We start from the raw sequence: 11,979 nt of genomic DNA on the forward strand, positions 1-11,979 counted from the left end.
TCTGGCTAGTCAGCATCCACATACACTGTCTGGCACATATGTACTTCCACACAACAAAAACAACTCTGGCCAGGTGTGGTGGCTGACGCCTGTAATCCCAGCACTTTGGGAGGTCAAGGCTGGCAGATCACCTCAGGTCAGGAGTTCGAGACCAGCCTGGCCAACATGCCAAAACCCTGTCTTTACTAAAAATACAAAAAATTAGCTTGGCATGTTGGTGGCTGCCTGTAATCCCAGCTACTTGGAAGGCTGAGGCAGCAGAACTGCTTGAATCCAGGAGGCAGAGGTTGCAGTGAGCTGAGATCATGCCATTGCACTCCAGCCTGGGTGACAGAGTGAGATCCTGTCTAAAATTAAAAAAATAAAAAAATAAAAAAAAAACTTCTAACAAAATGCCTCACAACGTTCAACTAGCTTTCCAACAAATGAAGACATTCTCACCTTCTCTCCAACATGGGGATAGACAATGTCCCAACAGACATTTTAGTCAGCTCTGGAAGATAGTCACGCTATCCACCTCTAAGCAGAATTAATAGCTCATAAAATTCAGTCACATTTGAAAACTCTGTTATCTAAAGACTAACGTGTGGAATTAACCTCCAACAGAACTTATATAAAATAATAGGGAGGAAAAGGGAGAAGAAATTAGCTCATGTATACCATTATATATAGTCACATTATGATCAAGGAAGAAAAACATGCATGGCTGCTATATTCCTTGTTTCTGTAACCAGTCATGATGTCAAAGATGATTTTTGTAAATTTCTTCTTCAACCTTCCATTCCATGTTTTCTTGTCCTCAGACAGAACCTCAGGTGGCCGAGATTCTTTACCCAGTAGAGTGACCCAAACCTTCATTTCTGAAGGATCTGAATCCTCCATAGGCCTGAATCTCCTTAGTTGCAATAGTATTTATTAATATTTGCTATTGAGCATGGCAATATGAAGATACTCCCCTAGAAGACTCCCCTAGGCTTCAGACATAGTCCTCCTTGTCCTCACTGTCCCTTTGATTATCAGGATGAATCACAACAGCCAGAAAAGTAATCCCCTTCTTTGCCACTTATTTAGTGGCATGAAGAGCCCCAGCTAGCCAGGGAGCTGTTTCAACTCCCAATTCAATAGAACCATGTCATAAATCCTAAGAGAAGTATTTCCTTCTTGGCAACTAAGACCTCCAATCCAGTAGGGCACAAAATTAAAGAGACAGGAAGCAAAAATTCTGTACGTGGTTATTAGGTGAAATGGTGAGAAGAGCCACTCCCATTTCCACCCCGCAATTTCTAGACACACATTTTGGCTATGAGAGAAAAACACAATGTCTTGCTTGCTAAGTCATCATACATTGCATCCCATAAAACAGAAGCTCATTATCTCCATAAGGTGTTGCTTTGACTTAAGTCTTAAGTAATTCTTCAGTAGGCCATTCTACTGATCTACTAAGCCTGCTGCTCCTGCATGGCTGAGCACAAGTTAAGACCAGTGAATTTCATGGCATGAGCATATTGCTGCCCATCTTTTACTGTGAAGTAAACTCCTTGATTAAAAGCCTTGCTGTCTGTAATATATCTGGATGACAAATAGGTATTCCAAACATCCATAAATGATGGTGCTGGCAGAAGCATTATAGACAAGGAAAGAAATCCATATCCAGAATGTATATCTGCTCCAGTTAGGACAGATTTCTTTCCTGTCCATGACGGAAGCAGTCCAGTGTAATCATCCTGCCACCAGGTGGATGGTCCCCCCAGGGAATGGTGCCCATCAGGAGCTCAGCATTGTTTTCTGTGTTTGACAGGTTAATTATTCAACAGTAACAGGCCAGCTAGGTAAGATGAAGCCCATGCATAGCCTCCATCCTTACCACCATGGCTGTTTGATGCATAAGTCCATTAAGCAAACCCTGGGTGACTAAAGAAAGATGCTGTCTAACATACCCAGGTCATGCCATTTTGTTCACCTGATTATTGAAAGACTGTTTTCATCATGTCCTTTGATAAACTCTCACATGGGGCACAAATATCCTTACTCCGTACCTATCCCAAGAGGTCCATCACCTACCTTTTCCCCAGACCTCCTTATCACCAATCTTACTATTTTGTTCTTTCCAAGTCCCTGACCATCCAGCTAAACCATTAGCAACTGCTCATGAATCAGTGTAGTGCTAACCATCTCTTGGACCAAAGTATACAACTAAATTTACCACTTGAAGTCATTTCCACTGTCCTTCACCATTACCTTTGAAGGCTGCCTTTTACTGGGGCTGTGAAGCTGCCACCTTACACTTCTGGTTGGTATCAGCATATTATTCACAACAACTTGTAAACCAAGCCCAAGTTTTTTCTCCTTGGTCAGCTACTCTTAAGGAATCCCCAATGAGGCCTTAGATGTGGATTCAGGGAGAAGTCACGTAGCAGTGGCTCAAATGAATCTGAGCCACCTACTCATACGACTTACTTGTCCCTTCCAGACATACTCAAGCCATTTGATGATGGTGTGTGACCAGACACACCCAACCTTATGACTTGGTGGATAAGATAGGCAGCTCAGGCCATATGGTCATTTAATGCCTCATGGCCAGGTTGTGTTCTCATTTTTTAAATGTTTTTATGCATTTAGCCCTTATATAATTCTAAGAGGCTCGTGCTTTTTTTTGGTCTTCCATTATATTTATCATTTTCTTTATGAATGATGGTGGTAGCAGCACCTGGCTATCTGATCCCATCTTATGGGGTCAAGTAACAAACCAGGAGCTGTTTCTCAGCTTCAACAACAAAAAAAGTTATCCACAAAAAAAGAGCATGGATTTGCACCAAAACTTGCATGCCTACAGGGCATAAGGGTTAAGAAAAGTTGCCTGTTCCTCCACAGGTCCAAGGTGTGGGGAACTTTGCCAAGGGTCTTCTCTTGGGAGCTGGGGGCCTGTGGCCAGAGGTTGATCTCAGGCCACTCTGTTTCAGGCACAGCCTCCGTTGCTGTGGCAGGGATCCTGGCTGCTCTGCGAATCACCAAGAACAAGCTTTCCAATCACGTGTTTGTTTTCCAAGGTGCAGGCGAGGTATGTGGCATTGAGGGTTTCTTTTGTTGCTCCAGGAAGAGAATAAGAATGGGTGGAAGTATATCAAAAAAGGGAGGCATTCTGGGGTTCTGAAGAGAGGAAGCAGCACAGACATGTTGTGATCATTGCAGCTGCCTAGGCTCTGACAATTGGGTGTCTCAAGGCAAGGACTTAATTGGGCCTCCTGGGAGTCATGGAGGTGGGGGAAAGAAGAGGGGGTCATTATGGTGAGACATCAGATAAATGTTTAGCAGCTGTTTGCCCTGTGTCTGAACATCCACCCTATGGTACCTTCTAGGCAGCTATGGGCATTGCTCACCTCCTTGTCATGGCCCTAGAGAAAGAAGGTGTACCGAAGGCAGAGGCCACAAGAAAGATCTGGATGGTGGACTCTAAAGGGCTCATTGTCAAGGTACTGTCAGTCTGGAGACCTGGAGGTTTCCTGACACCTTACAGCTTCCAGGAACTGGACTGGAAGAGGTCCCCAAGAAGTAAACTGCTCAATCAGAATAGAGAGCAAAATGAGGGCAATGGCCTAAACTCCAAAGCAGAAGATTCATCCCTAAGTAGCCTTAATTGTTTCTGTCCAAAAGTTTGTGCAAGTGTCTAGATGTGTGCCCCTTCTAGTCTTGTCCCCCACCACTTCCTGACTTGCACTAGACTCCAGCCACATTAAATCACAGTTTCCAAAAGCAGCCTGCTCTCTGTCTTTCACATCTTTACACATCTTGTTATTCTGCCTGAATTGCTTTCCTCCGTTTTTCCACATGCCACCTCTCAACCCTTAACCCCTTCCCAGTTTCCTCCTTATCTTCTGATAGTGTTCAAATGTTACCTCCTCCAAAAAGCTTATTTCCTGCATCTATGCTCCATACATTGTACTTACCACACTGTAGAGAAGTTGTCCCTTTCCAGTTTCCCCACTAGACCACAGTTTGATATCAATGCCTGGCACATAGTAAGTACATGATTAATGTGTGAGGCATGAATGAAAGAATGAATGAGAGAGAAATAGTCCAGCTTCCAGCTAGCATGTGTTGAGAGACACAACTGAAGGACTCCTCCATTAGAGCTATACTCGGTGCTTTAATTCTCAGAATTTCACTAATATACAGTGTCAGTGAGAGACAAAAAATTATGGCAGAGATGGGAAAAGGGGAAGTACATAAGGACATTGACCAAGAATGGCAGAGATCCTCAGCATAACTGACCTTCCTATTGTTCCATATGGGGCCAGATTTCTTCTGAAAGGAACTTAGCCTTGGAGATTCCTCTTCCACCCCCACGTCTTTCCAGAGCATAATCTGGCCACAGGTGTAGGCTGCCAGAGACTGCCACTCTTCCCTCTTATCCATCTTTCAACATCATTTTTCTCACTCCATCAAGCTCAACCCTAGCCAAGGAGCTCTCAAAGATGACATCTTTGCACTGGTTCCCATGAGGCCAGCTAACCCAAAGGAGTCATCAAAAGCATCTGAACCCATTTACCAGCACTTATGCCAGCCTGTCACCCACTCACTTCCATGTGAAGAAATGTGAAGAACTGGAGCTGTTTGGGCATGACCAGTCATTCTAAGACCTTCCTGGAGCTTAGTTTAGTATTATTCACAGGGGAATTAATGGCTCTTATAAGCATATTCAAATTAGCTCTCTGACCCTGGGTGCACAGGTCCCCATCCCTCAACTGAGCTTGGGTGGTGGGTGCCTTGGGCCAAAGGGTCTTGGTGAGACTCAGGCATTGCCCAAGTCTTTCTCTCCTGGCCCTGGAAGCCAGAATCCTAACAGCTCAAAGAAATTCTTTATGGATTCTCCATATGTGGTTTGGGTTAAAGAAATGTGCACACACACACACACCCCACTCTCACACTTAGGTCCCACCATGGGTTCTGCCAGGAAATGTAGTCAAGAAGATGGGCCCCAAAACATCTGACAGCTCAGACCAAAGCATGGGGCTCAGCAAGAATTGCTCTCAGAGTTTCCAAATGCATCTGTACTCCTGCCCAACAGGCCATCATGACCACAGCTGCTCTGTGTTCTTTTCCTATAGGGGAGGAGCCACCTGAACCATGAAAAGGAGATGTTTGCCCAAGACCATCCTGAAGTGAACTCCCTGGAGGAGGTGGTGAGGCTGGTGAAGCCCACAGCCATCATAGGTAGGAGGAGGGAGGGTACCCACTGCCCAGCCCAGCTAACCCTCTTGACTTGCAGATGGAGAGACAGAGGCTCAGCCAGGAAGCCTAAGTAACCCATGGAAACAGCTCTTTCCCCTATCCCAAGTGCAATTCAATGCCACAAACTGTTACTGAGTGGCTACTGTATAGAAACCATAGAACTAAGGCACCAGAGTTAGGGCTCAATGATGCAGAAATATACAATGCAGTGAAAAAGTGCAGGGCTGGTCTCTCTCTCTTTCTCTTTCTCTCTCTTTTTTTTTTTTTTTTTGAGACAGAGTCTTGCTCTTTCATCCAGGCTGGAGCACAATGGTGCAATCTCAGTTCACTGCAACCTCTGCCCCCTGGGTTCAACTGATTCTCCTGCCTCAGCCTCTGAAGTAGCTGGCATTATAGGTGCCCGCCACCATGCCCAGCTAATTTTTGTATTTTTAGTAGAGACAGGTTTTCACCATTTGGGCCAGGCTGGTCTCAAACTCCTGACCTCAGGTGAACTGCCCCTGCCCCACTGCCCCCGGCCTCCGAAAGTGCTAGGATTTCAGGCATGAGCCACCGCACCCAGCCTGGTCTCTCTAACCACAATGAGGTGGGCATTCCTCTCCCAAAGCAGACCCTGGCATCTCCCTGTGTCCTGAGGAGCAGCTCACTGTCCATGGAAATGCCCAGGAATGCCTTCACAGGAGCAGCTTAACTGGCAGGGACCTGAGGTGGACCAGTGGTCCCTTAGAGATGAAAAGGAGGTCTCAGGCAGCTCAAGCAGGAAGACTATTTTCCCTTCTGCTCTCTCAGTCCTTGTGGCAAATGCCAGGCCCAAGACCAAGTCTTTCATGGTGTTCCTAGTTCCCCCACCACCACCAGCAGAAGAGGAATAAGTTGTTTATAAAGAGTAGGCATCCCCACTACCCCCCTTTTCCCTGTAGGTGTTGCTGCCATCGCAGGAGCCTTCACGGAGCAGATTCTGAGGGACATGGCCTCCTTCCACGAGCGCCCTATCATCTTTGCCCTGAGCAACCCCACCAGCAAGGCCGAGTGCACGGCTGAGAAGTGCTACCGGGTCACCGAGGTCAGCGGGGAGTCCTTCCTTCCCCCGGCTGAGAGGACATAGTAACAATTACTATGAGTAACCCCATGAGGGTGAAAAATATTCACACATCGCTGATGAGCAAACTGAGTTTCAGAAAGATGAAGTAACATGCCCAAGGTCACAGAACTAATAAGGAATGGAGCTGGCTGTCAAACCCAGGTCTGACTCCAAAACCCAAGCTCTTTGTGCTATGCTGCTGAAGGTTCACCCTTAATAACACAGAGGTTTGACCAGAACCCAGAACCTGAGGCACTTGTACACTCTAGGCCACATTCTGTCATGTCCTGGGTTGGCCCTGCCAGGAGGTGACAAAAATGTTACTGTGAACATCATCACCTTTCAGCAGTTTCTTGGCTGCTAAATAGCAGGTGAGGGCTGAGCTTTCTGGTCAAATGAACAAATGTGCTTTAAATACCTGCCATGTTCTCAGCATGGTGCTGGGCATTTGGGAGAGGATGAAGAAGGGTCCAACATTTGGAAAATAAGAATAGGGGGCCACGATTATTACCCCAAACCAATCTCCAAGTTCATCTCTGGTTTTCTTCCTGCCTCCAGGGCCGGGGGATTTTTGCCAGTGGAAGTCCTTTTAAGAGTGTGACTCTGGAAGATGGCAAGACCTTCATTCCTGGGCAGGGAAACAATGCTTACGTGTTCCCTGGGGTGGCACTGGGAGTCATCGCCGGCGGGATCCGGCACATCCCAGATGAGATCTTCCTCCTGACAGCAGAGGTATCACTGTCCTTGCTCCCTCAAATGCTTGCAATAGAGTTTGTGGGTTAACACTGGGTCCTATACTGGATCTCTCTTATCTCTTCTGCCCATCTGCCCCAATGTTGCCAGTGGATTCCCAAAGTGCTTAAACCTCAAGCATCTCTCATGGCCACCCTGAAGCTTGACCTCTTCAATCACACATGGGGCTTTTGATAGGGAATGAGGAATAGTGGTGAAGGGTATTAGCAAGAGGCACTAACAGAGGAGGAAACATGCCTCATTCTGCCCCCTGCCTCCTAGCAATGCCATCTAGATGCCTAGACAGAGGAGATGCCATCAAAGCCACCTAAAACTGAGGGCTTGTGGACCATGATAGGTGATGGCTTCTTCCAGCCACAGGCCTTAACCAAATCACTAGAGTAACTGGCGGTAGTAAGCCCCACTAGGACAGTTTTCTGTGAGGGAGGGGGTGGGTGTCATACCTGGTTTTTTCTCCTTGGAGGACCCAGATCTTGAACACTGATATGAGTGTTGGAGATGTACCTGTTCCAGGTATTTTACTAGAAAAGCACACAAAAGAGTTCTTTACTAGACATGATGAAAACCATGAAATAATTCATTAAGAATGACAACCTATATTCACACTAATGGTTATTGATAACAGTTACAGCGGCTGAAATTACCAGGTGGTTACCAAGTGCCAGGCACCTGACATTTATCCTCACCCTGACAAAAGCAAGGCACAGAAATGTTTCTGTTGGGAGGTTAAGCTAATCAAAGCCATATATAAATATTAAACATATTTACACGTAACAAGCTCCAAAGGCTCTCCTGTGACTTCTAACATCCTTCTGCATTTCCTCCTCACTGAGGCACTGGTGAAAGCTTAGAGCCAATGAGACATGTGTATGGCTTCCACACAGCCCTGTCTGGATCCATTTCTGTGAGTCCCACAGGGAGCTAACCTCACGCACCACGTCCCTTCTTACTATGTCTAGTCTTTGAGCCCTGGCTTTCCAAGGCTGTGCAAATTATGTCTCCCACAGGCTCTTCAGCTGCCCCCTGCCCCGTGCACACTACTTATGACTTTGTGTCACAGTTCTCTCTTCCTTTTGTCTGAGTATTCTGTTTGTCTATCTTCTCATTGCTATGGTGGGTGTTCTTGTCCTGTAGCTGTGAGCAGAGCTGTGTGAAGCCCCTATTGGATGGAAAGAGTCACTTTCTGCTTGAAGTCAGCCTGAAAGCAAAGTCCCTTGTTGAGTAGAAACACAATTGCTAGAGTCCTTCCTGTGCAATACCATGAGACATCCACACATCTGCCCCACTACCTCCAGTACAGTGAGACAGTTCAGCTCCATCATTTCACGAACAGTGTCCGTCAATTATACAGGAACCTCTCCTGGATCTACTCATCATCACCCACTGTGAGGAAGATAAAGCCCCTCCCCTATAGGAGCTCACATTATGGTCTTCAAAGGCCTGGCAAGTTATAGTTCTGAAAAGGGTACTTTTAGTGAAGATAATTTAAGTTGAATTTGATTTTCAATTAATATAGGCTTTAATGAGATGTGCATGCACCACCTCACTTCATTATAACGACTCTGTAAAATAGGTCAAGTTTGACCTATGACCAGTGAGCATTTGACTGAATGAATGGAAAAGAAAGATGGAAGTGTGAGAAGGAGGTAGAGGGGGAGGCTCACTTCCCTCATATCTGAAAACATTGAGGAGAGACCAACTTCTCAGTCTTGTCACTTCTAAGATGCACAGTTCTCAGAGAGCACAAGTGGCATTTCCCAAGTTTAAATTTAACACCAGAAGACTGGGTGGGAATAGATTCAGAGCCACCACATTAAAGAGCTTGATTTGCAAGGCTGAACAAACTCCAGTGTCTTAGCCTGGAGGATGAGGGCCTGTGGCAGATGAGGCTTAACCCTCAGAGGCAAGCTCTGAACCTGGAAGGGAAGCTATGGGAGGCTCTGTTCTCAGGATGATGTGCTTAGGACATTTATTCCAATAAGGTATGAGGCTCAGTCACTCACTGGAGGAGAGGCCTTCCTCAGACTGAGACCAGAGCTGGAAGGAAGAGTTCCAGGAGACTGAACAAAAAGATATAACATAGGCTAGATGGTCACTCAAGATGGTACCAAGCACGTGGAAGGAGGCTGGGACCCAGGAAGCGAGGGACCCAGGGATCCCCATGCAACAGGCTGGACCAGCCAAGAGGAGATCTCATAGCCTTTGCTTTGCAGGCCACAAATTTATTCATCTTGGCTTTAGTGATTTTCCTTCGGAATTCAGAGACACTTAATATTGTTTTAAGCCTCAGCCAGTCTTACAGTACAGAAAGGATGTGTCCTCTCTTAAGCCCAAGCATTAAGCTTCCCTGGTAACAGAGCCAACAGTTGGAATTGCAGTGTTTGACTAACTATGCAGGGTGGGGTGAGTCTCTAGGGTAACGGGTTGGGCTTGTTTTGGGAAGGCAGAGACTCAGCTTATTCCTCTCGGTTCTCTCCTTCTCCCCAGCAAATTGCCCAGGAAGTCTCTGAGCAGCATCTGTCCCAGGGGAGACTGTACCCACCACTGAGCACCATCCGAGATGTGTCTTTGAGAATTGCCATCAAAGTAAGGGGCATCCTACCCCTGTAATATGGGTAGTGAGGCTCAAACACTTTCCCTGTCTGTGACTTTAGGAGGGTTAAGGAGATGGAAACTGTGGAGACATTGGATCTCCTTGAGCTGCACTACATGTAACCCAGAGGCTGGGTGACAAACTCTTGTTTGCAGCTTGAGCTCCACCCCAAACACCCACCCAGGCCAGTTCTGGGAAAGCTCCTGGATTTCCCCTAATACACCAAGCAGAAAGGTCATCAAAGTCCATGGACCAGAATATGGGAATATTTTAGAAATGACTCATAAGCGCCCATTTATAAGAAAGGTCAGCTGGCATAGCATCATGGAAAAAGCTCAGACTTTGGGGTCCCAGCTCTGCCAATCAGCAATGGTATAACATCGGCCCAATCACTTCACTTCCCTGAGCCTCAGTTTCCTCCTTCTTCAAAGGGCCAGTAGTTCCTCTCCCAGAATTCTGGAGATTGGCAGAGAACAGTGAAAAAGCTCCATACCCAGTGCTCTCTCGGCCAGGGTAAATCTCTTTCTTCCCCTTTTTCTCAGAATGGCTGGCTATGGGGTGATCAGCTTCATGGAATATTCCAAACTATAAAACTGTGCAGAGATGATGGGTTTTCAAAGAATCAGAACATGGTGCAATAAAGACTGGCCCAACATTGATAACTGTTAAAGCTGGATAATAGATATATGAGGGTTTATCATACTATTATTTCTATTAGTGTGCATGTTTTACATTTTCTATAAGTTTAAAAATAATTTCAGAAAATGCATTGTACAACAGCACACACTACTCACGAGTTGTCAGAATTCAGAATCAAGCCTCAAGATTAACAGTCCAGCTCAGGGTCCAGCTTCACCCTCTCAGTTTCTTCCTTTGGGCGATATTTAGATTCACATTCTCCTGAAGCCAAATCTAATACCCAGAGAACAGTGTCCAGGCTGTTCATCCAATTTAACCCATATTCTAGTGGAAAAAAAATCAGGTTCTGGACACATTTGCCTGTTGTCTAATTTTATCAGCACTGCTCCAGAGAAAGATCTCTTTACTCCCATTTTACAGATGAGGAAACTGAGGCTCAGCAAGGATAATATCACCTCTGAGGACCCACAGGCCTTTGGAAGCAGGCAGAATTTATGCTGAAGCCTCTTGATCCTGGCTCAGTATTTATTCCACTATGTTGAAGCTGCCTGTTCAGAAAGAAAGCTTAAAATCCTTCCTATCCAGTTGTTTCATGAGCCATACTCATGAAAGGAACAAGTCTGGTTCCTTAAGGTGTATTCCCCTCCCTCATGACCCCAAGCAAGGATCCTTAAGCAGGTTTCCCCTTAGATCCGGTTCCTTAGCCAAACATGTTTTTCTCTAGGTTCTCGACTACGCGTACAAACACAACCTGGCTTCCTACTATCCGGAGCCTAAGGACAAGGAGGCTTTTGTGAGATCCCTGGTCTACACTCCAGACTATGACTCCTTTACACTGGACAGCTATACTTGGCCCAAGGAAGCCATGAATGTTCAGACGGTCTGATGCAGTCTCAGAGCCTGGTATGGGGCTAGATGAAGCCCAGAGTAACACCCACAATATAAAAGGGTTCCAAAATGGCCCAAGTGAATCCTTGTCGCTGTGTTTTTTCTTTTAAACTTTCTGGTGTGAGAGGAGATGCCAAGGCATACAGTGAATAAAAGCCTTGTCTCTGAAGGCCCTGGGAGTTCACTTTTCTGAACCCTCCTCTGAGTTCCTTCCTAAGCATTTCTTCATCCATTAATCATCAACTATTGGCCAGGCCTTGTGGGAAATGCAGAATCTCACCTAGAATCCTGCCTTTACAGAGCTCTGGCTCTAGTGGAGGAAACTGGACACAATTCATTTTGCCATAAGGGAGAAAGTGGTAAGTGCATGAAAGAAGAGCAGATAAAAACTGAGGGCAGTCAGAAAAGGGAGAGGATGCTTCCTATGGAAATGTAAGAGAAGGCTTCAGGGACAGCAGTGTTTGCACTGAGTCCCAAGAGGAAAAGATGGGTGGGAGTCATAGGGAGATGAATAATGTGAGCACAGCCACTAGCCAGAAAGCACAGTCCACCCATCAGGGAGTTTAGTCCATGTCAGCAACACACGCCCTTCAAGACTCGGCAGTGTGTGAAATTAAGAGTGGCTAGGGGCAGCTCGCTAACTATTCAGGTCACTGCCCTTAGGTTGTTGAGTCTTAGACATTCTTTTTTCTAAAAGGAAAACCAGAGAAATGTGGGTGGGGATGGTCAGCCTGCCAAGGAGTGAGGAGGAAGAGAGGCAGTGAGAGAAAGAGCACCACAGGGAGTTCTAGGGAAG

The 11,979-nt window shown here is 46.1% G+C and overlaps 1 protein-coding gene across 2 annotated transcripts in view; it reads left to right on the plus strand.

Moving 5' to 3' along the window:
- The window catches only part of ME3 (malic enzyme 3, NADP(+)-dependent, mitochondrial), a 215,502-nt gene extending 204,150 nt beyond the window's left edge, over nt 1–11,352 (plus strand). For both annotated transcript variants that reach the window (XM_011938489.1, XM_011938490.1), the window contains exons 9-15: nt 2,961–3,058; nt 3,357–3,470; nt 5,106–5,211; nt 6,150–6,292; nt 6,869–7,042; nt 9,551–9,649; nt 11,020–11,352. In XM_011938489.1, coding sequence (XP_011793879.1) covers nt 2,961–3,058; nt 3,357–3,470; nt 5,106–5,211; nt 6,150–6,292; nt 6,869–7,042; nt 9,551–9,649; nt 11,020–11,181 — 896 coding nt within the window. In that variant the 3' untranslated portion in view covers nt 11,182–11,352. The remainder of the gene's footprint in view (nt 1–2,960; nt 3,059–3,356; nt 3,471–5,105; nt 5,212–6,149; nt 6,293–6,868; nt 7,043–9,550; nt 9,650–11,019) is intronic.
- Nucleotides 11,353–11,979: the final 627 nt, after the last annotated feature.

Source organism: Colobus angolensis, unplaced genomic scaffold, assembly GCF_000951035.1.
Source record: "Colobus angolensis palliatus isolate OR3802 unplaced genomic scaffold, Cang.pa_1.0 Scaffold174, whole genome shotgun sequence".
NCBI classification, from domain to species: Eukaryota; Metazoa; Chordata; class Mammalia; order Primates; family Cercopithecidae; genus Colobus; species Colobus angolensis.